The 24,349-nt window shown below is 38.9% G+C and overlaps 2 protein-coding genes across 5 annotated transcripts in view; one reads left to right on the top strand and one right to left on the bottom strand.

Annotated features, from left to right (window-relative positions):
- NEMF (nuclear export mediator factor) overlaps nt 1-8,048 on the top strand; it is a 76,388-nt gene extending 68,340 nt beyond the window's left edge. The window contains exons 27-33 of one of the 3 annotated variants that reach the window (XM_077126818.1): nt 316-393; nt 498-698; nt 1,691-1,723; nt 3,155-3,255; nt 3,347-3,390; nt 3,479-3,558; nt 3,817-8,048. In XM_077126818.1, the coding sequence (XP_076982933.1) occupies nt 316-393; nt 498-698; nt 1,691-1,723; nt 3,155-3,255; nt 3,347-3,390; nt 3,479-3,558; nt 3,817-3,894 (615 nt within the window). In that variant the 3' untranslated portion in view covers nt 3,895-8,048. Of the gene's footprint in view, nt 1-315; nt 394-497; nt 699-1,551; nt 1,667-1,690; nt 1,724-3,154; nt 3,256-3,346; nt 3,391-3,478; nt 3,559-3,816 lie in introns of those variants that run through there. The other 2 variants (XM_077126817.1, XM_077126819.1) reach the window with 2 other exon arrangements.
- On the bottom strand, nt 5,039-21,903 carry KLHDC2 (kelch domain containing 2). 2 transcript variants are annotated; one of them, XM_077126820.1, is made up of 13 exons: nt 21,560-21,903; nt 19,254-19,333; nt 17,724-17,841; nt 15,832-15,947; nt 9,440-9,521; nt 9,168-9,251; nt 8,553-8,633; nt 7,928-7,986; nt 7,408-7,517; nt 6,970-7,042; nt 5,727-5,814; nt 5,569-5,621; nt 5,039-5,350 (listed from the first exon to the last, which is right to left on the bottom strand). In XM_077126820.1, the coding sequence occupies exons 1-13, from the start codon at nt 21,710-21,712 to the stop codon at nt 5,227-5,229; spliced, it is 1,221 nt and encodes a 406-aa protein (XP_076982935.1). In that variant the 5' UTR covers nt 21,713-21,903; the 3' UTR covers nt 5,039-5,226. The 2 variants fall into 2 exon arrangements, with proteins under 2 accessions (XP_076982935.1, XP_076982936.1); XM_077126821.1 differs by lacking the exon at nt 21,560-21,903 and adding an exon at nt 20,016-20,603.
- Nucleotides 21,904-24,349: the final 2,446 nt, after the last annotated feature.

Consider the following 24,349-nt stretch of genomic DNA (forward strand, 5'->3'; position numbering starts at 1 on the left):
CTTTATTTCTTCCCTGCAGTTCTTGGCCAAACTGAAAGAACTGTCTAATCTCCAAGTTATCTTAGAAATAGTTTTTTTCCTCTCTCCTATATTTGAAATATATGGCATTAATTTACCCTTATCTCTGTATCTGTCTTCCCTTCTAATCTGACAATAAATTCCTTGAGTTAGATAAGGACTGTGGTTTATTCATGTTCGTAGCATCTGCCTTGCTCAGTAAGCATTTCTGACAGAATGCACCTTTTTATTAAAAACATATTCTTGGACATTTTTTTACTGCTTAACTTTTCCACCCCAAATCCTTTAATTTTGTAGAGTAAAATGAAAAAAATGAAGGAAAAATACAAAGATCAGGATGAAGAAGAGCGTGAACTTATCATGAAATTGCTGGGTGTAAGTAATGCCTAAAAATATTTTCTTCTTTTGCTTTTTGGTGTACCTCCATATTTATTAAATACTGGCAGTAATAACTTTTTTTCCCTCTATGTGAATTAAAGTCTGCGGGTTCATCAAACAAAGAAGAAAAGGGGAAGAAGGGAAAGAAAGGAAAAACAAAAGATGAACCTGTGAAGAAACAGCACCAGAAACCCAAAGGGGGGCCGAGGGTTTTCGAGAGCATTATGCAGGAAACCCCCTCCGCTGAGGCGCTGACTCGAGACGTGCAGGACGTGGCTGTAGATGACCCTCATGACGACAAGGTGAGGCTTCTACGCCACCACATCTGTGAGCTCCTGCTTCTTAATTAGGGTGTCAAACTATCCCAGTTTTCCCAAAACATGAGAACCAGGATGAGTAACCCTGTTTGCAGTAGAAAGTCATGGAAATACCTTTAGTGAGACTCAAATAGTAATATCTGAGCATAAAAATGACAGTTTTGATAATCGACAAAAAGTTTATCACCTACTTTTAGAAAATAATTTTATGGACAAGCTTTATTTCATTCTGGTGGCAAGTAACTTAATTAAAATAAGACAGAATTAGGAAGGGTTAAAGAGTAAAAAATAAATTTTCACTTTTCTCGATTTTTCTCTAGGAATATATGCTATTTTGTTACATAATGTTTAAAGGGACAGTTAAGTGTCAAGTACCTTGGTTGAAAAATCAGTGTGTGTCACGTCTTGAAGTTTTTTCAGAGCCAAGGGATTTATTTCAACTATAAAAAAAAATTGTGTTTAAAATAACAGGCAGAAAATAAAAGTTTTAATTTTTTGAGCAGCATTGTTTTTAAGTTATGGCAGTTGAATCTTGAGTTATAACTAAGGTGATGCTTAAATGATTTTGTGTTACTGGTTTCCCTTTTACCTGGTGAAGTCCTACTGTTTAGTAATAGTAAAACTCATATTTTGGCTCTTGAATTTTTTTTCCTATATTCTGTAATTTATTCTGTAAACCCTAGACCATAAATATTCATGAGAGTTGCTGACTATGAATGTTCTTCCGTAGATAGTTTCCAGGTGTATTTTTTTTTCCCCAGGTGTGTTTTTATAGTAAGCAAACAATATGAAAAATTCCCCCTAAATCCATTGAATAAAAAGCTTTTTCTTGCCTCAGGATTCTCCAGTCTTTTCTCCTGGCAAATATATCAAGCTCAGTTGTCATGTTAAACTCAACTGGTAACATCCTCTGCTTTAGCATGTGCTGCTTATAAACTTCAGTTACAGCTGACTGCATGTTTTTCTGTTTCGAGCAGGAAGAGCAAGACCTGGACCAGCAGGGACATGAGGTATGGCTTTGTGCTGTATTGGGTCTCCTACTGCAGTCAAGTGCCCTGAATATTTTTACACAGGACTTTTACAAATTTAAAAGGCTAACACTGTGGGCTCTGAAGTAAAACATTATGAGCTTGAGCCCCAATTCCATTACATGTAACTGCAACCTTGGAGACATTCTTTGGGTTTCAGTTCCTTCATCTAAAAATGGGGGCTAATAATTAGACCTATCAAAAAGAGTTTTTTGAAAACTAAAATAATATAAGGCATTTAGAGCAGCTCTTGGTACACGGTAAACATATTAATTTCCTTCACCTAAATACATTCTTACCGTTGTTAGACAAACATGGGCCATCTACCAACTGGGAACTCTTAATAACCCACAGGATTTCGTTTTAAGAGCAGGCAGAAGGCTGCCGTGGCCTGGGGTTTCTCAACTTCAGCATTACTGCCATTTCGGGACAAATGACCCTTTGCGGTGTGGGGCATCATCCATTGTAGAATGCTTAGCAACACCTTGGCCCCTGTACCCACTCGATGCCAGGAGCACCCCTGCTCTCAGTTATGACAATGAGAAATGTCTCCAGAAATTCCTAGATGCCTCCCTGGTGGAGAACCATTTGTTCTAGTCAGAAGATCAGCCCCAGTTCCAAGGAACGGACTTCAATCTAGTTGTGATCATTATTGTGCATCATTTTAATCCACAGTATTGTTTTCAGCAATTCCAGTGATATCTAACAAGTTTTTTCTCCCTTTCACTTAAATTCATCTCTACATAGTGCTTTGAAAGTTATTGTTCTCATTAGTTTTTATACTAGGTGAAAGTTTAAGTAGTAAGAATATATATTTAATAGAGTCAAGAGAACATTCTGGAGGCTACTCTCATATGCAAGCTTCAGCTAGTTATTGCTAATTGCCAGGTTTGCCAAACCCCAACCATTCCTGTTAACCCTAAAGAACACCTAGGTCTCTACTGGAGATTGTATAAAAGTTCCACATACTAAATTTTCCAGAAGCACTATAATTTCCAGATGGTTCCTAGACCAGAAGTCCTGAAACCCAGAGGGGCCAGCCTCTGCAAGAACATCAACTAGTTCCATCCCCCTGTCATATATTGTGGACACCAAAAAGTTAGCATGGACATGGCCCAATATCCCTGAAGGCTGGAGAAAGGGAAAAGGAAAAGGAGGAGTTATAACAGAGAGGATAGGATTTAACAAGGGTATGACTGCTGAATCATTACATTGGTACTTCTTTTAGTCTCCAATATCTTCAAGCAGATAGAAAGAAATATCTGTAATTTGTGGTACTGTAACACATACTGTATGTCCATCAGAAAAGGATAAAATATATTGAGGTATTAAAAATGAGTTGAGTTTTCAATATTTTGTGGAAGGGGGACTGGTACAAATTATTTTTATAATATTTTTATTTTCCTTTTTTAGGAAAATCTGTTTGATTCTTTGACAGGGCAACCACATCCCGAAGATGTGCTACTGTTCGCCATTCCCATATGTGCCCCATACACCACCATGACAAACTATAAGTAAGGCACTAGTAGTTTACAGTTAACACAGTAATTTTAAGAATCTTTTCATAATCTGTATTTGTTAACACATGTAATTTTCTTTTCAAAGGTATAAAGTGAAACTTACTCCTGGAGTTCAGAAAAAGGGAAAAGGTATTTATAAAAATATTTTTTGAATTATGATTTTAAACCGCTCAATGACTGAACAGAAATAATTGAGTCTTCTGTTTTCTGTACACAGCTGCAAAAACAGCCTTGAACAGTTTCATGCATTCCAAAGAAGCAACAGCACGAGAAAAAGACTTATTTCGCAGCGTAAAGGTAAAATTTTCCTCTAGAACTCTGTGGACATTGGGTAGTAGAATGAAAAATGTTACCAATTAATCGTTTCCTTTTTTTTTGTTGTTAATCTTGCTTCATGTAGTAGATAGAAGCTTCAGCCATTGTTTTGGTTAAATATGCTGCCTTTTTAAAACTAGTAAAATAAGTACAAAAATCATTTCAATATACATAATTGTCATAAAAGAAAATGCTTGATCATACAGAATGTGAAGATACTCAGCAATTTTCTTTTTATAGGACACAGATTTATCAAGAAACATTCCTGGAAAAGTGAAAGTATCTGCACCCAATCTTCTGAATGTAAAAAGGAAATAGCTGAAATGAAATCATAAAGTATTTGAGAAGAACCAATTTTAATAGCTTTTTGCAAGTTAAAAAAGGTAAAAAGACCATGTGACAAGACTTCCATATTTAACTAAATGCCTAGCTATATTCGCCAAAAGGACTTGTTTGGATTTTCCGTTTTATATAGAGAAAACGCTGTCTATGGTAGGATTTCCTAAAATATTTGTGGACAGTTAAATTCTAGTTATTCTCCTACATTTTCTCGAAATTTGGGAGACTAATACTAAGTATTCCTTTCATGTTGTAAAGAAATCGAATAGTGAAGTGGCTTGGTTGCTTAGATTATTTACTTGCTATTCTATTGTACATAAGATCTTAAGCCTAATATCTATACTCACAGGCTTATCAATAACAGTGTGGTTTCTAGATGGTAGTGGTGGTGGAGGAGTGCAGTTTAATCTAGGATTGTCATGAAAACCCTAATTGAAGGAATAGATTTCCTTCTGCCTTCACCTACAGTTATAGTCAAAAAAAATATATTAGACCAGACACAATACAAAAAATAATTCCAGTTTAAGAAATAACACCTAGAAGAAAGCGGTGTTGATCATCGATATTTTCCACGGTAATTATCATCACCTATAATATTAAAAGCGCATATTAGGCTTACTAATGAAGACTCCTGACCCCAGTTTACTTCTGTCTCCTTAGAGAACTCATAGAACACAAAGTTTCATATTGTTTCATGAGCTACAAAACTCTTTTCCTTTTAATTAATTGGACAACAAACTGTGGAGAGTTTACATTACCACTTTACCTTGTCCCTGTACCAAAGCATTCAAGTCTAAGTACTAACTAGCTGTTGTCATTTCACAATTTCTTTTCCCAGCTTAGTCCTATTGAGAGTACTTTTCCATTTGAAATGAATGTAAACGACAGCATCATTTTGTTCTGTTTATAATACATAATTATAGTCTACTTTTACCATTTTTGAAAAATTTTGTTTATGAAAATAATGTTATTATTTCATATAATGTCATTATTTCATAGTGGCAATATAGCATAATTTTCCAAAGAAACATATCCTGGAATTAGCAAAAAGCAAATACGATTCCTTGGGGTTATAAAAAGCCCGAGTGTTAATTTTCTTTTTCTTATACAAGAGGTCAATTACTGGTATTAAATACATTTATTGCAAACATCTTCAGACACAAAAATAGGTTCTCTAGGCCATTCACATGCACATTAAAATAAAAAAAAGCTGCAAATTACAACAATGCATATAATAGTACAATCAGTCCTCTATGAGGGTTACAGAATTGCTATCCATGCAAGGTGGTCAAAGGGATTATCTACGAAGCCTCAAGATCCGCAAGTGTTGTTACTACCAAACCTCTGATTAACACTGTGAAGTAAGTGTTTTGGAAGGCAGTTCCATGAATTGGCTAACATTTCTTTAAAGCAAATGACAGCTTCTAAACTTAGCCTGAAAGTGGACAAGGAAAGAGAAAAAGAATTTTATTTTACATTTGGAAGTACATTAACTTGAAGAACTACTAAACAAAGCAAAATGGCTAGTTATATCAAGGAAGACTCATTATTGCCCTTAAATAATCCCCTAAATCTGGGTTTTAAATAGTGCTCGCTTAAAAACGTTAAGAAATGCTATTTAAAAGTCTTAATACCAAGTAAAAAGTTACTTACCGTACAAGAGATTTTGGTTGAACTGAAAATATAAGTATTTCATTGCTGTGTGCCTGAATAATAGATTTAAAAAATACATTAAAAAGCAAGCACGTTCTAATAAGCTTCAATATTTCACAATATTACATAATGTCTGTTAATGTAGGCACTATACTTACAGCTCTGTGATGGACAAGCAGGTTGTTGGCACATCCACCAAAAACAATAACTTCTCCTTCATCACTAGCACAAGCTGTATGCCATAATCTACATTTAAAGCAAAAACTTCGATTTGAAAAAGTCACCCCAAACACCAAATTGACAGTTTACAATATAGAATATAAAGCTAAACACCTTTCTCAAGGTAGTTCAGATCAAAGCATCATGGTAAAAAGTAAAATCTTCAATCCAAGTAGGTACAGCTAGAAAAAAAATGTCTTTCTTTATTTTATTTGGATGTTATTTTATCTCTCTGGTCTAATCCTTATTTATGCATGCAGTTGAGGGGTCTGCACTGAATGATCTGTTTTTTAGGTGTTTCTTAGCAATAAAAATCTAATGGAAGAGGAAACAAATAAGGCTTTCTTCCTCACTGTCCCCTTTCCATAGGCAGGGCAAGTTGGCCTTAAACAAAACATTTAAGGGATGCTGAAAAGCCCTGCTTAACTAAAACTATGAAAATATCTGAAAATTCTATGGAAAAAACATTTGTGTCAGATGAAGCCTCAGTGGCATGATTGTATTTAGGTCACAGATTTAGAAAAAATAATGCATGATGACGTATCTAATGTACTTTGAAGACCAATTTTGAATGTCATTTTCTTTGGCAGATTTTGTGACAGTTCTGTTTAAAGAAAAACAACTATCAATTAGGAAAAGTATTTCTTAGGAAAAGTATTTCTTAATCAACCCTTTTTTGGGAGTGATAAGAAAACATTACTGTAAATCTAATAGAAGTTTTGGTTTGGTTTTTGGTTTGTTTTCTCTATGTACATTCTTCTTGGTTTTGAAATCCTTTCCTTTCCAGTTCTATATATTTTTTCCCCAATGACAAACCTTAGATAGATAAAGAGGAACTCAATTGGGAAAAAGAGCTTGATTATCAATTTTAACTGTATCATTAACTGTATCAATCATTTTATGGGGAAGGAAGAAGCAAAAATCAAATTTTTAGTCTTATTTTTCATACCCAGACAACAGAACTGGAAAAATATCAACACTTAAATTAACATTGATTTTCTTTGATAATGTGTGATGTCAACCCCTAGTAAATGCTAGAATTGTATAAGGATAATGGATGTAAGGGGATTTTATAAGAATAATGGACTCGCAGCCAAATATCCTAAATTTTTATCCGTCTTGCAGTTCTGGTGAGGACCTCATTAAATTCAGTATAAGAATTACCTTTTAAGTAGTTCATACCTTGGTTTTTCAGTATAGGGATGATTAAACTTTATCCATTCATTTTTACTGATGCAGTAAGTCCAGGCATCACCTGATGGAAGGAAAGGAAGAAAGAGCTATGCTGTGTGTTACTCTGCCCGTGTGACACCGGCATTCCCAGAGCACTGCTTCAGGAAGGAAGCCTGTTATAAGCAGCTACTGCAAGGGCATCTCTTCTTTCTCCTTCACAATCAACCAAGACCTCTGCATGGTACAGCCTTGCAGAGGGGCTTTACGTGCTCTAGATCATTTCTTTACTAGACAGAATGAACGTGTATCATAGCACGACAAGATTTATACAGATGTTTACAGGACCAAAGTTAATAGCAACTCTTCCAGCTAACCCTCTGATACATCTAAAATAGTTTGATTTTTTTATATATTAGGATTTCATTATCATATTTTTAAGGGACTTACTTAGTGGCTGCTTGTCAGTGGTAAATCCTCCAAATAGAAAAAGATGATCTGAAGAAACTGGTGTTAGTGAGTGCCAAGATCGGCCAACTGGGCATATGCCTTGTGGAATTCTGAAAATAAGAGCTAAGATACATATCTGCATTTAAAGGCACTACTGTATTCAATGCAGCGAAACAATGGTTGAAGAAATTTTCTTTTAAAATTCATATGGAATTGCCATGACAAAAAATACTTGACGTTTTTAAAAAGGCTTCTTGGTATTAACTACAGTGCTTTATACTTTTGAAAGCAGAGTCAACCTGAAATGTTTTCAACAAATAGTGAGCACATTTTGTGTGCCAGGCACACATTTATGGAACTGGAAATACAAAAATAAAGATACAATTTCTTCTTTAAGGATCTAGTGATCATGTTTGTTTAATTTTTTTTAAGAAAATGTAAGTGCTAATAATAGAAACAGGCAAAAATCTGAATTTTCTATTGAAAAGCTTTTCTAAAATAAATCTAAAGCGATACTTACAATTCATTCCACTCCCATGTATCCAGATTAAGATGGTGAAGGTCATTCATTCGAGCATCCTAAAAAAAGGATAAACAATTTTCCCCCCTTTTTTTACACGTCACCACCCTTAGGTTTGTGTGTGTGTAGGGGGTACCATATATATATATATATATATACACACATACCCCAGAATTTCCCATTTTAACCATTTTCAAATGTACGTTTCAACATTTCAGTGGTGTTTGTTATGTTTACAGTGCTGTGCTACCTCCATCAGAGACTTTTTCATGCCCCAACAAAGACTGTCTTACCCTGTCTCCATCCCAGCCGCATCCCCAGCAACCTCTAATCTATTTTGTCTCATATATTTGCTTATTTTAGATCTTATATAAGCAGAATCATATTTGCCCCTTTGTGTCTGGCTTATTTCACTCAACTTGATGTCTTCAGGGTCAGAACTTCATATTTCTTTTTGTGGTTGAATCATACTCCATTGAATGGATATACTACATTTTGTTTATTCATCTGTTGATAAACACTTGGGTTGTTAACACCTTTTGGCTAATATGAATAATGCCGCTATGAAACACTGATGTACAACTATACCTAAAAAAAGCAAGTCATGGAAACTGTGTGTACTTACTCGATACCTGCCTCCAAACACAAAACCTTTGTTTCCCACAGTTGCACAGGCATGGGCAGCACGAGGTGAGGGCGCTTTACCCTTCAAAAAGCCACAAATCCAATTTAGTAAATAAAAGAGGGAAAATATGAGAGAAATAATCTCTTCTGAATGTGGGGTAAGAATATATGCAAGACCCTTGAGTGCAGACTTCTAATTAACAGCAATGTTAAACAGTGACCATCAAAACTGGGAATTCCAATTGTATTTTCTGATATAATACTGACTAGGCTGGTTATGTATGATATGCTGGTTAATATAATCAAATGCTTGCTTTATTTTTTATTCCTTAAAATAAAGCCCTGCACATATAATATTGCATCAAATATTAAGTTACATACGAGTAACTGAAGTTCAAATCTAGTGCTAGGTCATTTACTTAGCTACCACTTCAAATCTATTTAGAAAAAAGATTCATAGTCTATATATTAAATTTTGGGGGTTCTGGACTCTGGAGAATTATGAATAGTGAATTATGGATCTTCTCTCTCCAAAAAACAATAGTGGCCTATTCTGGTGTATCTCCCTTCTCTCAGTATCCTTGCCTCAATAATTCATTAGTCTTCATTAACTTACAGTAGTAATAGGCTGGCTCCAGGTATATGTTTCTGTGTCTAAAATATGTACATGATCATTCCATCCTCTTGGATGACTTGAATTCTACAAAAGATAAAATTAAGAGTGCCTTTGAGTTATTTGAGTTATTTTAGCAATGCTTGTGAAATCATATAGCACCCTGTCTGATTTATTAAAGTAAAATGAACAAAGCTACTAGCAAATGTTAGATTTATTATTTTAAATAAATCATTCTAAATATAGACCATATGTAACTATGAAATTTTACTTACCCAAAAAGACGTTTCATCAAATTCAAAAGTTCCCAGTACTTTATCTTCAGGTAAATATCCATAGCCTCCAAAAAATATTAACCTATTTGAAAGAAAACCAAGACACCATAACATTTCAAACATCTACAGGTTAGGATACAAAATATTTTTCTTCTCTCCTTGCCATATGCTATGAGTTAAGAAGGCACAGCTGAGCATGAAAATACTTATTCAAATAATGACTGTGCCAATAAATTAGATGATATTTACTCTTTATAAAGCCATACTAGATTAGAAATTCTAGTTATGAGAATTAGAAACACACAAATTACCTAAACTGACTCAAGAAGAAATAGAAGCTCTCATAGACCAATAAGATGTAAAAAAGACTGTATGATTGCAGAATCATTATATTGATATTTATTTTTGTCTCCAGTGGGGCAGCTGGAAGAAAAAAAATGAAAAATCGTGGAACAGTAAACCATACCAAACTTTAAAATGTGTTCTATAAATAACTTGTTAAAATGTACTTTGAAATTTGTTACTTTTTTGTATATATGTTATATTTCACAATGAGAAAAAGTTTAAAAAAAAAAAAAAAGGACCTTAACCAAAAATCCTCCCAACAAAGGAAAGTCCAGGACCAAATGATTTTACTGGTAAATTCTACCACATTTGAAGAAAAATGAACACTAATCCTTCTCAAACTCTTCCAAATACTGAAGAGAAGGGAACTTCCTAACTCATTATGTGAGGCCAGTATCACCCTAACACTAATGCCAAGGCCAAAGATACCACAATAAAAGAAAATTACAGAACAATGTCGTTCATGAAGACAGATGCAAAATTCTCAATGAAATACTAGCAAACTGAATCTTAAGAGCACATTAGAAGATTTTTACACTATGGCCAACTGAGATTTATCCCAGGAATGCAAGAGTGGTTCAACATAAGAAAATTAATATAATACATCACATTAATAGAATGAAGGGGAGTAAAGCATGGACATCTCAGGTGACAGAAAAAAGGCATTTAACAAAATCTAACATCCTTCCATGATAAAAACAAAACTAGGAGAAGGGAACTTCCTAAACATGACAAAAGCTTTATGTGAAAAACCCACGGCTTCAGTGAAGACTGAGAGCTTTCCCCAAAGATCATGGGATGCTTTCTGTCACCTCTGTTCTAGAGTTCTGCTAGAGTGACTAGACAAGAAAAAGTAAAATTATCTCTATTTGAAGGTGACATGATTCTATAAATATAGAAAATCCTAAGAGTCAAAGAAAGCAACTAGAGGTAATAAAAGAATTCAGCAAAGTGGTATGCTGCAAGATTGACACACGAAAATCAGTTTTCTTTCTCTACACAAGCAGTGAACAATCTGAAAATGAATTCAAGGAAACAATTCCATTTACAATAGCAAGAAATATAGTTAATATCTAGGAATAAATTTAATGAAAAATGTAAAACACCTGTACATGGAAAACTAGAAAATATTACCAAAAGAATTTAAGACCTAAATAAATGTAAAGAAATCCCAAGTTCAATGATTGGAAGACTTAATGTTATTAAAATATCAGTACTACTCAAGGTGATTTAGAGATTCAACACAATTCCAATCAAAATCCCAGAAAAAAAAAAAGGGAAAGCCAAACATCAAATTCATAAGAAATTACAAGGGGCCTCAAATAGCCAAATCCATCTTGAAAAAGAACAAAGTTGCAGTACTCACACATTCCAATTTCAAAACTTATTACATAGTTATAGTAATCCATAAACAGTGTGGTACCAGCATAAGGACAGGCATGGAGAATGATGGAACAGATTTGAAAGTTCACAAATAAACCCACAATCTCTGGCTAACTGATTTTTGACAAGTGGCCAAGGGGAAAATAGGGAAAGAATAAGTCAAGAAATGATACTGGGAAAACTGGATATCCACATGCAGAAGAACAAAAGTGACTCTTACCTCAAACATATATAAAAATTAACTCATATTTTGGTTATAAATCCATTTTAAGAGCTAAAACTATAAACTCTTAAAGGAAAACATAAGAAAAATCTTCAGGACCTTGTATTTGGCAATGGACTCTTAGATATGACCCCAAGAGTACCTGTTAACAACAAAATTAGATGAATTGGATTTTATCAAAATTAAAACTTGTGCATTGAAGAATACTGTCAAGAAAGTGAAAAAAACACTCTACAGAATGGGAAAAAATATTCGGAAAGACATTTCTCCAAAGGTAGCCACACAAAATGACAACATCATTAGCCAGTAGGAAATGTAAATCAAAATCAAAATGAAATATCTACTTCTACTGGCATGGAATGGCTATTTAAAAAACAGAGGGACTTCTGGGCCAAGATGGTGGCTTAACAATGTGTGCATTTTAGTTCGACCTCCAGAACTACTAAATAACCAGAAACAGTACAGAACAGCTCCTGGGGCCACGTCAGTGTCCAGACACAGAGCGTACCCCAGTCTGGACCAGATGAACCAGCTGTGAGCTCCCCCTAGAACCGTGAGTTCCCCAAGCTGCGGCAGCTGGTGCCCCTCCCCCACAGGCTGCTTCCCAGAGGGGAAGGAAAGAGACTTTACCAGCAGCAGGGGCTGAGCCCAACCAAACGCCAGTTGTGGAATCAATTAACAAATTCTGACTACTAAAAATAGGCCCCCAGCTCAGGTGAACCTGGTCAAAGTGGAGGATGCTCATTTTTGCCCCAGTGCCAAGGGGTCAGGGCTGACGGAAAAAGAAAAGGAAACAGGTTTTTGGGGCTGTGTTTGTACAAAGGCATGATGGCCTTTGGATACAGCAGCAGAGCTTCTCAGGCTGCAACTGCCCCAGGAATAGGCAGAAACAAGCTCGTTTGAGGGCTTGTCTGGAGCCTGGGCCTTCCCAAGGGGAGGGGTGGGGCCAAACTCAGGTGGAATCCCTTCCTCAAGGAACTCAGACCCCAAAGCTTGGTAATTTGAAGCCATTAAAACCAGCCTACAACCTCTCCTTGGTCTCCACCATGCCCCCAGCCAAAGTTACTAATCAGAATGTCACAGGTCAAAGAGAAAGAGAGAATCTTGAAAGCAGCAAGAGAAAAGCAATCCATCACATACAAGGGAAGCCCAATAAGACTACGTGCAGATCTCTCAGCAGAAACCATGGAGGCAAGAAGACAGTGGGATGATATATTTAAATTACTAAAAGAGAAAAACTGCCAACCAAGAATTCTATATCCAGCAAAACTGTCCTTCAAAAATGAGGGGGAAATTAAAACATTTTCAGACAAAAAAATCACCGAGAATTTATGACCAAGAGACCAGCTCTGCCAGAAATACTAAAGGGAGTACTAGAGACATACGAAAAGACGGAAGAGAGAGGTGTGGAGAAGAGTGTAGAAAGGAAGACCATGAGTAAAGGTTAAAAGAAGGAAAATTAGATATGACATATAAAATCCAGAAGGCAAAATAGTAGAAGAAAGTACTACCCATGCAGTAATAACACTGAATGTTAACGGATTAAACTCTCCAATCAAAAGACATAGTCTGGCAGAATGGATTAAAAAACAGGACCCATCTATATGCTGTCTCTACTCAAAGGACACAAGGCAAAGGACACAAATGGACATTCACACACCAATGTTTATAGCAGCATTATTAACAATTACCAACAGATGGGAACAGCCAAAATGTCCATCAACAGACAGTTGACTAAACAAACTGTGACATTTACATAAGATGGAATATTATGCAGCTGTAAGACAGAATAAAGTTATGAAGTATATAACAACATGGATGGACCTTAAGGACATTATGCTGAGTGTGATTAACCAGAAACAAAAGGACAAATACTGTATGGTCTCACTGATATGAACTGACATTAGTGAATAAACTTGGAATATTTCCTTGGTAACAGAGACCATCAGGAGATAGAAATAGGGTGAGATATTGGGTAATTGGAGCTGAAGGGATACAGACTGTGCAACAGGACTGAATGAAAAACTCAGAAATGGACAGCACAACATTACCTAACTGCAATACAATTGTTAAAACACTGAATGAAGCTGCATGTGAGAATGATAGAGGGAGGAGGGCTGGGGCATAAATGAAATCACAAAGAAAGATAGACGATAAAGATTGAGATGGTGTAATCTAGGAATGCCTAGAGTGTATAATGATAGTGACTAAATGTACAAATTTAAAAAATGTTTTTGCATGAGGAAGAACAAAAGAATGTCATTACTGCAGTGTGCTGAAAATAGATGGTACTTAATATTTAAAAATTTCAACTGTGTGAGACTAAAGCAAAAAATGTTTATTTGGTACAAATCTACACTTTGACTAGTGCATCTCCTAATATAACTTATGTAGACAGTTGATTGAACACCTTAAGTACATGAAACTTTGTATAGGACATGAGATTTTGTTGGTTTGTCCAGGTGATGCCCTGATGAATCCCAGAGCGATTTGATCAGTGAGTGGAAAAGTATTTGCAAAGTCCCCTTCGGGGAATGGTGAGAACGGGAAAATTCAACTTCCCCAAGTTGAATTCTTGATATTCTCACAAGCAGTGTGGACAACCAAAGCTATAGGCTGAGCCCCCAGTCTTGGGGGTTGTTCATATGAAACTTAACCCCACAGGGGATAGGTCAAGCCTACTTAAAATTAAGCCTAAGAGTCACCCCCAATGGAACCTCTTTTGTTGCTCAGATGTGGCCTCACTCTCCAGTCAACACAGCAAGCAGACTCACCGCCCTTCCCCCGTCTACGTGGGACATGACTACCAGGGGTGTGGGTCTTCCTGGCAGCATCGGACAGAAATCCCAGAATGAGCTGAGATTCAGCATCAAGGGATTGAGAAAAACTCTAGAACGAGCTGAGACCCAGCATCAAGGGATTGAGAAAACCTTCTCGACCAAAACGGGGAAGAGTGAAATGAGACAAAGTGTCCATGGCTGAGAGATTCCAAACAGAGTCAAGAGGTTATCCTGGAGGTTATTCTTACACATTAAGTAACTATCACCTTGTTAACTAAGATGTAATGGAGAGGCTGGAGGGAACTGCCTGAAAATGTAGAGCTGTGTTCCAGTAGCCATGTTTCTTGATGATGATTGAACAATGATATAGCTTTCACAATGTGACTGTGTGATTGTGAAAACCTTGTGCCTGATGCTCCTTTGATCTACCTTGTCAACAGATGAGTAGAACATACAGAATAAAAATAAATAATAGGAGGAACAAATGTTAAAATAAATTTAGTTTGAAATGCTAGTGATCAATGAAAGGGAGGGGTAAGGGGTATGGTATGTAAAAATTTTTTTTGTTTTCGTTTTATTTTTCTGTTGTCTTTCTATTTCTTTTTCTGAACTGATGCAAATGTTCTAAGAAATGATCATGATGATGAATATGCAACTGTGTGATGATATTGTGAATTACTGATTATATTTGTAGAATGGAATGAGCATATATCAAGAATATTTGTTTCATTCTTGTAATTTTTTTTAATTAATAAAAAATTTAAAAAAACAGGAAAATAACAAGTGGATAGCAAGGGTCCTAGCAATGCTGATGGGAATGTAAATTATGTAAAATGGTGCAGGCTCTGTAGAAAGCAGTTTGGCGGTTCCTTAGAAAGATAAATATAGAATTATATTGACGTGGTATATCCACTTCTAGATATATATCCAAAAGAACTAAAAGCAGATCCTTGTACTTCAATATTCAGAGCAGTGTTGTTCACAATAGCCAAAAGGTAGAAACAATACAACTGTCCATCAACAGATGAATGGCTAAACAAAATGTAAACACACACACACTATGGAATGTTATTCAGGCATAAAAAGAATGAAATCCTGGTACATGCTACAAAATGGATTAATTTTGAAGACATCGTTCAGTGAAATAAGGCAGACACAAAAGGACAAATATTGTATGATTCCACTTTTACGAAATACCATAATATGTAAATTCATAGATACAGCAAGTAGACTAGAGGTTGTGGTAGGAGGGCGGGTGGAGTGGGATAGGGAGTTACTGCTTAACAAGTACAGAATTTCTGTTTGGGGTACTGAAAACACTCAGGTAATGGATGTTGATGATGGTAACACTGAATGTAATTAATACCACTGAATTGTATACTTCAAAGTGATTAAAATGGGGAATTTTATGCTGTGCATACATTACTAGAATAAAAAATTTTTTCTTTAAAAGAGGTAGCAGGGTTGGGGAGCTCTACAAAGTTCCAAAGTGGGGAAAATGGCTAACATTTGTGAAGCACTTAACTATGCTTAGGTACTATGTTACTTTCATATATTAATTCACTCAATCCTCACCATAGCCCTAGGAGGTATGTTCTGTCTTTACAATGACTGTTGGCTAAACCACTTTCACATAAGACCTCAAACCTCTGCTTACTCACTTGTTTTTATATACCCAGACACCAAGTTTGTCCTTTGATGATGGAGGAATTCCTTGGCAATCAATTCTTTCCCACTGTAACACTCTGTCTGTAGACCTTGAATCCAGCATGTAAAACTGCCAGAAGCAATGATTCAGTTAGATTTCGTTAAATGAAAGAAATTCAACTGTGGCATTTATTTGTACTGTGACTTATAAGAATATCATCTAATTCAGTGCTTCTAAAACTGTAGACTTCAGACTGGCTGCCAGTCTGCAAACTGTTACTGGTCTGAGTCTAGATAAGAAAATTGTGCCAGAATGTGAATTAACTAAGTCACTGAGCTTATTAATTCAGCTCTTTTTTTCCCCTTACTGAGACTGTTTAATGAAGGAAGCAGCAGTACATTGATTTACATTCTGACACAAGCTCCTTATTTTGCCTTAGATAGGCACTTTGAATTGCAGTAATGTAATTTATGGGTATCAGGATGGTATTACCAGGAAAATTAGATGCACCAATTTTACCTTCAAATTCAATTTAATCAATATGTCTTAAGTGCCTACTTAACTCCAAGAGCTAAGGGTAATTACTTAAAAGGTTAAGAACTTGTCTGTCCTTGAAAGAGTTTTCATCCTGATAATTGAATAAATCTGACTTTTTAAAAAATTTCTCTAAGCCACTCAATCTTCATTTCAGTCAAACTTAAAACATTCAACCCTGGCCATACCATATACTAACTAGTACTATCTCTCTGACCATCCCATAAGATCACAGTTATTCTTCTCGAGCTACCTCAATGTGTCAAATCTTATTTTTCTCCCCCTTAGCTCTGAAAAATACAAATGTGGATCAACACATCTTAAAATAGAGTGGAAGGGGCTGACCAAAGACCTACCTAACATCCTACATTCCTACCTCACAAGTGTCCCAAGCCAGCGCAAAGAAATCTCGAGGGTTCCTGGGAACATAGTTTGAAAGCATTTTAGCCTTATGTTCAACCTACACCATACCACTGGGCATCTTCATGGACAAGACATACTTTGCTTATACCTCTGCATCTCGATACCTGTATCTTGGCTACCTCTTTCCATTTTTTAGTACAATTCAAGCATCACCTCTTGAAGACTTTCCTTATTTCACTTCCACATCCTACTACATACAATGTTAAGGAATTTTTTCAAATCCAACAATATTTACTGAATTATTAGGACTGACTATATCTCTCTATCACATGCTACTTCAACTGTTTGTTTATCTGTGACCGTTCTAGATTGTAAGCTTAGACGTGGGGACTGTATTATCATCTCTGTGTCTCCAACGTCCAAGTGCTCAGCAGATAAGGTGTTTACTATGTAGCCAAAAAGAAATGAATTAGCACAGTTCACCTATGTCATCAATCTGTGTGACTTCCTCTGTCTCTTACTGACAGAACTGACACCTTTTTCCTATTAAGACAGCATGGACAAAGTCTGAACAGCAGTATCGTACAGCACCATATTATAAGAATGTTAGTATATGGAATTTTGTCAGTTTTAATTTATCCTTATGGCTTCCTGAGTGGTACTATTGACTTGTACCCATCCTGTCATGATTACATCTTGTCTCCATTTTGTCTGTAATGTTTTTTTCCCAATTTGTTTACTAACAATCATTTATCACTCAGGGTTCTAGGAGAACAAGTTGCTTCAAAGAACACAAAACAACCTAGGAAGTTTTTGCACATGGTTATCCACAAAAGTTGATTTAAATATAGACTGGTAGAGAAGATACTAAAATGCACATTCACATCATAATCAAGTACATATATTTAACTGGGACAAGAATAAGTATGGAGCTAACCTTATAAATCTGAGGTTGTGTGAGAAATAAAACTAAAATTCCCTTGAACTCTAATCCTTAGAAACACTAACCTTATTTGTATTGCCTCTTGAATGGTGTCCTCCAAACAAGTATAGTACTCTATCTACACACACAGCACAGCTCCCTGACATAGAAGGAGGAACATCACCTTCAGTGTTTATTTTCTTCCTAAAGGTGAAAAAACTGAATATAAATAAATTTACCCCAAATGAAGAAATGCAGAGATCTATTTTTCTTATCTGTATATCCCCATAATAAAGGAAAATAATAAAATGAGAGAGCTGATTAGATATTATCTAGTGTCTCTTTCAGCTCTAAAATAATTCCAGGAATGGTCTGTTTCTCTTTACCATTCGCGAGCAGTGCAGCCGGTGCACACAGACAGAAGGAGAGGTTCAGAAAGCCTGTCTGGGTCATGTTTTCTTGTTGTAGGAACAAACCATTTTACACTTCTCAAACTGAGCTAGCTGCTTCATGGCCATAAATGGTTTTTTGTTTGTTCAACCTCTTGGTCCCATCAGATTAAATTCAATAGGTGTTTTTCATTCATTACCTTTTAGCCATTCAAATGACTCTAATTCAGACCCTTATATATTAATAAACACTTGGGTAGTTTGCATGTGTGAACTCATTCTGAATCTAAAAATGAATCTAAATCAAAACCTGAAGAAATCTGGTATCCAGAATACTGATAAGTACACAATCAGATACATTATCTTTTTATCTTTGCTAAACTTGAAGTTCTGGTAGGCTTATTTTAAAAAATACTTTATGGGGTTAAATTAAAAACATAAGTAAAATTTCCCTTTTTAAGGGAATACTATAATTTCAAATTTTCTAGAAAAGGATTAGCAGACAGTTCTATGTACAATGTACAAAAATAATCCTGTCTCATTTTTAGTCAGGATTATTTAAACTCTGAAAAGCAAGTGGGATTCCTAATTTCCTAGTTCCGAGATATACAATAAGCAAAAATAATCCAAAGCACAAAGTTCTCACAAAGCAAACCATGGAAAAAACTATAAATCGCCAACCATGGCTAAGCCAGCATTTTGAGCAAACATTAATTCTACCAATGATGTGCTCCTGAATGTTACTAAGAGCTGGCCAAAGCTTTCAGAATATCCCCAATTTGTATAGTAAACACCTTTAATTTTAGCATTCATTAAAATAGGGTGCCAACCATTATTTGTAGAGAATGCTAGAAATTCCCTTCTCATTTAAGAAACCATCTAACAGAAGAGTTTTAACATCTTGATTATATACATATAGAATTTTTTGCAGGATCTTTATCTCTTACTTCAGTATTACTTTACACTTTAGTTATGGAGCCCTGAATAGAAATTTCTTCAAAGCTCCTAAGAAAGCATCTAGTAATGATTAAACACTTCTAAAGAGGGCTAAGCAAATTAAAGATGCTAAAGTATATAATGTTGGCTGCTAACATAAATTGGCAGAACATTGTTTTTAGAATGTATACATCTTAGCATCCTTAACTAAAATCTTTTTATTCATTGGATTTACAGTTTTTCTGCAAGCTTATCTGAATATTTTATCCCTCTTATAATATCCAAAGTTACCATCTTCCAGTCTCCATGTTGTAGATCCATATCTCTTCTCTAGGCAGATAAAAGTCGTATAATCCTCTGACTTGATTACTCTAAAAAAAAAAAACAAAAAATTGCAAATGTAAAAAAAAACCTGATTTTTTAAAAAGAGGCACTATTGTATAATTTTTCATATCTAACTTATTCGATCCTAACAAGAGCTATGAAAAGCTAAATAGGTCTTATGATTAGATCCAATGCACAGTGCTTCCCACCCCATGCCACACGTTCAAGGTAAAGTTCAAAAGAGACAGCTCTTCATTCACTCTTTGTATGCTGAATGGCAGGGTCACATTTCATTACTTTTCCATATGAGCATCCCGTTATTGCAACACCATTTGTTCAGTTTTTGTTTGGTTATTGTATTTTGTTTGTTTTGCTTGTTTTTGGTAAAAACATGGATGGGAATCGAACCTGGGTCTCCCACATGGCAGGGGAGAATTCTACCCCTGAATTATCTTTACGCCCCTTAATTCACATTTTAATACAGCAGATAAGGTACAGCAGACAGCTATCTCCTGGAAATTTGTAAGGCCATGCCACTTTATCCTGACCCTGCACCAAACCTGAGTTGCTCGGCTTCAGGAGATTACCTGTGCCGTGGTCAGCAGACTAAAGAACAGTCTGCAAGAAAGCGCCTTTCCCATGGTAATATATGATATATAGTTTTTTAGCCACTTTCCTTTTTACTTATTCAATCTCTACCAAGGAGAAAGGGCAGACCTGACTTCTTACCTCAGAATGCAAGTATGAAGTCCTTATGCAAAATGCAAGTGCCTTGTTTTGCATCATTTCCCTTCTGATGATAATTCCTAACACACAGACGCGGTTTACCATGTAACAGAGCTGGCTGAGTGCTGCCCATAGACTGCCTTACCTACTCCTCACAGCAACCCTAAAGGTCATCCACATTAACTGACGTTTTAGAGAGGTAATTCGTCCAAGGGTACTTAGCAAGAATGGATGAGTCGAGATCACAGCCTCCTCTTCAATCTGCAACTCTGACAGGTGCCTGACCTTTCCATCATTTGATTCTCTCGGGTCACTTTCTGAAGAATGTCACCATACTGCGTAATTAACTGGGAATGGGGTGTGACGGGTCGGAATCCCGGTCACCGTGAGCACCGCGCACACGAACAGAGCCTGGCCCGTAAGCGTCCTCCTCTCCACTCCGCCCTCAGGCAGGGCCTGCGGGGCGAGGGCCGGGGTGGCTGCGCCCCGGAGTCTCCACAGGGAGCGTGGGTCAGCTGCAATCCGGCTCGCAGTCCGGGGAACGTGGGTCAGCTGCAGCGGTCGCTCCCCTCTGCTTCAGTCCCGGCGTGCCGGCCCGCATGCATCTCCCACCAGAAATCCACCCGCCCGCTCTCTCCACCCTCCTGCCAGAGAAAAGCCCCCTTCTCTCGATGCTGTTGATTTCTACAAAACGTTCCTTCTAATGTAGTTCAGACGAACTGCCACTGACCAGCAGGTCCGCGGGGCCCGTCTACCTGTCCTCTGCCTCCCTGCAGCTCCCGTCGCCCGGAGAACCCTCCGCTAAACACCTGCTCGTCGAGGCGGGGAAAAGCATTCACGGATTGACCAGAACTTGCAAAAAACACTTTTGGAAAGAAACCAAATGGAGAAATCAAGGATAGCTGAAACAGTTTATCACATCTATCTTTTGAAGGCCATTTCAAAAAATGATGAATTATGATCAGGTCAATTGCACCATAAACGCTAAACCTGTCAACAGAGTAAAACAGCAAGATGCACCGAGCACGAGTGCGGTAAACCAGATTCCAAGCGAATCGGGAAGAAGGTGTCATCTTCAAGACCAAAAACGGCATTTTGAGGTGGGGTGGACCCGCGCCACCTCAGAGGACGAGCCGAGGCCGCTCCAGAATGGAGGGCGTTGCTGGGAAACTCGGAACCCAGCAGGAGCAGGAGCCGAAGGGGGCGGGCGGCGGGCCCCGCGATCAGGAGCCGGCGAAGAGCAGCCCCGGCCCGGCGCTCGCCTCAAGGCCGACGCGCTCCCGACGGCGCCTTCCCACGAACTTCCCGAACACCGCGTTCTTCTCAGCGAAGCCCGCAAAGCCAGCGGCCTCGAGAAGGCCGAGCGCCGAGCGCCGGCCGTCTGCCCAGGGCCTCGGGGATCGCGGGCCCCTCGCCGCCCCGACGCGGGGCCGAGGGGCAGCAGACACCGTCCCCCGCACGCGTCGCCTCCGACTAAAACCAAGTTCCGCGGCCCCGCGGCCCCCACACTCGCTAGGCAGCCGCCTCCGCCCGCCCCGCCCGCTGACCTTGTAGCCGCCCCAGACGAACATGTGGCGGCCGTCGCTGACAGCGACGTGGCCGCTGCGCTCGGCCGGGCAGGCGGGCTCCGGGCCCTCGCCGCTCTCGAGCGCCGGCCCCGGCAGGTCGTCCGCCCGCGGCTCCTCGCGGCCGTCAGCCATCTTGAGGCTGCCCCTTTCCGTGGCCGGCGCCCGCCGCGCGAGGAGACAAAGGGCAGCAAAGCAAATGCACGGCTGCGCCAGGCCGAACGAAGCCGGCGCTGAGGCCGACCTCCTCAGCCGGGCCTCGGGCCGCCTGGGCACTGAGGGCAGCGGCCGGGGCCGGGGCTGAGGGGAGGGGGTGGGCGGGAGCCCGCACCGGGCCGCGCACGTCAGCAGTCCGGCCCTCCGCCCGCCCCAACTCGCGCGTCCCGCCGGAAACCGCCAACCCAACCGACACCGCCCCCTGGCCCGGAAGTGTTGCCTTTGCCCAGCGCCGGCTCCGCCTCCAACCACGCCCCGCCAGCGCCGGCTCCGCCCCGCCCAGCACCCCAGCCCAGCGCCGCTCTGTCGGGTCCAGCGCCCCAGCGTCAGCTCTGCCGGACCCAGCGCCGGCTCCGCCCCCAGCTTCACGCCCCGCCCAGCGCCGGCTCCGCCCCCAGCTTCACGCCCCGCCCAGCGCCGCAGCGCCGGCTGTGACCTACTCGCTTGAGGGTCTGGGGCTGGAAGCTTTAACCCAAGACGCTCAAAGAAAACCCTGAGTCTCCTTTTATTAAGGGAACTTCAAAGACATGATGAACTTTAGCAGATTCACCCAAAAAGCAGTTTTGCCCGAAAATTATTCCTCGCTTGATTGAGGGATGTTCACCAAGGATTCACAGACTGTAAGGTTCTGGTTGAAGCTTCTCAAACGTAGAGTGTTTTGTTTGCCGGCGGCCACTGGAGTTCTCCCACGTAGCCACAGCCCCTTTCCGCTCAGGGCGGTGTCTGAGCGAGAGTTCCTAGAGCACATGAACGGCCCCAAGACTGAACCACAGGTGCACGTGGCCCGCTGCTTTACTTTGCCCCATTCCCATCTCTGCACGCCCAGCTCTTCGAGCTCAGGAGAGGTCGCATTTTATCTCTGCATCTTCTACCCACCTGGTTAAATTGTGCCCCCATTTTTATTTTATTGTTTCAGAAACAATAACTGCCCAAGCCCTACAGGGTGGAGTGTGGTTCACACTCACAGCTCTCTCTCCCAGTTTCTGTCAGGCCTGGTTGCTGCCCCAAGTCTGTCTCCTCACACCTCCCCAGGATTCTTTGCAGCGATGTCCCTTTGTAGTGTAATGGGTTAATTATATTCAACAGAACTTGGGTGTAGCCATTGTGTGAACCTGGAATGTAAATCTGAATAAGACACCCAAAAACCTTGAGCTGGTTTCCATTGCTTTTGGGATAGCGTCCAAAATTCTTATCATAGTGATATATAACGTCCAGCAGACCCAGCCCCAGCTTACCTTTCCCGCCTCACTTCCTGTTTGGCTAATGCATTTTCTCTGATATAGGTTATTTTTAGCACCTGGACCTTCAAACTTGCTGTTCCCTCAGCCTGGAAGTCTAACTCATCTTCACCTCTGAGCTTAGAACTTCCTCAGGACTCAGGGAAGCCTTTCCAGATATCCCAGGCCACTTTTAGGTTCCTTGTCAGACACTGTGTACTTCTCAGTTGTACTTGATAAAACCATCCTCTAATGGTTGTCTATTGTTAATCTCCACTGCTAGATTGTAAGCTTCCAGAGGGCAGGGGCATCTTGTATCTCATTTTATCACCGTATCCCCAGCACCGGCACAGGGCCTGATACAGAGTGAGCAGTCAGAACATATCTGTGTAGGAATAAGTGGGTTGCTATGGTAATGGGAGAAAAGTGGAATCAAGAAGAGACTGAGGAATGTTTTCTCATACTGTACTTATAAAATCCTTCTGGAAGGCCCTCTTTGAACCAGGATATTGCTTGATTCCTATGGCATTACAGATGTAACGATGGTCACTAATGTCTCCTGCTTCTACCTCCTACATTCTCTCTCTGGAAGCCTTAGGAGCCTCAGCTTCTAGAGGACCGAATCCCAGCACCATAAAACATCTGGATCCACGAATCAACACATATTTACCCGGAGGCAATTTTACTTATATATGGTGTCCTGCCACACACTCACTTTGATTTACTTATTATTCATGTATCAAACCATACCTTTATCCTACTTATAAGGGAAAAAATGGTAACACATTAATTAGTTGTACTTTGAACAGACTTTCTGAAAGTGCCCAAGACCTTTTCAGGGGTTCCTTAAAGAACTCTCTTTTCTAGCTACATATCTGTGTGATACCATAAGGGTTCCATGCACTAGAGTAACTTTCCAGAAACCTACAACCTCCAGATCGGTCCCTGGTCCAGATACGACCTGAAACCTAGCCCAGCCTCTCCAGAACATCAGGTAGTTCCAGCTCACTTTCCTATATTAGTGATAGACCCTTCCAATATCAAAAATTTAGAATTAATATCTCTTTTAGTCCCCAGTATTTTAGAGCAGCTAGAAGTAAAAACCTAAAATTGTGAAATTGTAATCCATGTCAAAGTCTGAAATATGTTCTATAACTAATGGTGGTGCTGTGCTTTGAAATGTATAGCTTTTTTGTATATGTTATTTTTCACACTCAAAAAAAAAGAAGGAAAAAAGTCGATTGTGATGATAAAAAAAACATTTAAGCCCTCTAGCCTCCTATATTCTGGAGCAGCTAGAAGGAAAAATATGAGAGGATTGTATGGTAGCTGGCATCTG

This window comes from Tamandua tetradactyla, chromosome 14, assembly GCF_023851605.1.
Source record: "Tamandua tetradactyla isolate mTamTet1 chromosome 14, mTamTet1.pri, whole genome shotgun sequence".
Lineage (NCBI taxonomy): Eukaryota > Metazoa > Chordata > Mammalia > Pilosa > Myrmecophagidae > Tamandua > Tamandua tetradactyla.

What these genes read in the sequence shown, in the direction of transcription:
- KLHDC2 (XM_077126820.1), bottom strand. Translation starts at nt 21,712, where the DNA reads ATGGCTGACGGCCGCGAGGAGCCGCGGGCGGACGACCTGCCGGGGCCG. An exon ending in AACATGGAGACTGGAAGATG is followed by an intron (nt 17,842 to 19,253) that starts GTAACTTTGGAT and finishes TTTCACCTTTAG; the next exon opens with GAAGAAAATAAACACTGAAG. An exon ending in TGCTTGTCCATCACAGAGCT is followed by an intron (nt 5,622 to 5,726) that starts GTAAGTATAGTG and finishes TCTATTATTCAG; the next exon opens with GCACACAGCAATGAAATACT.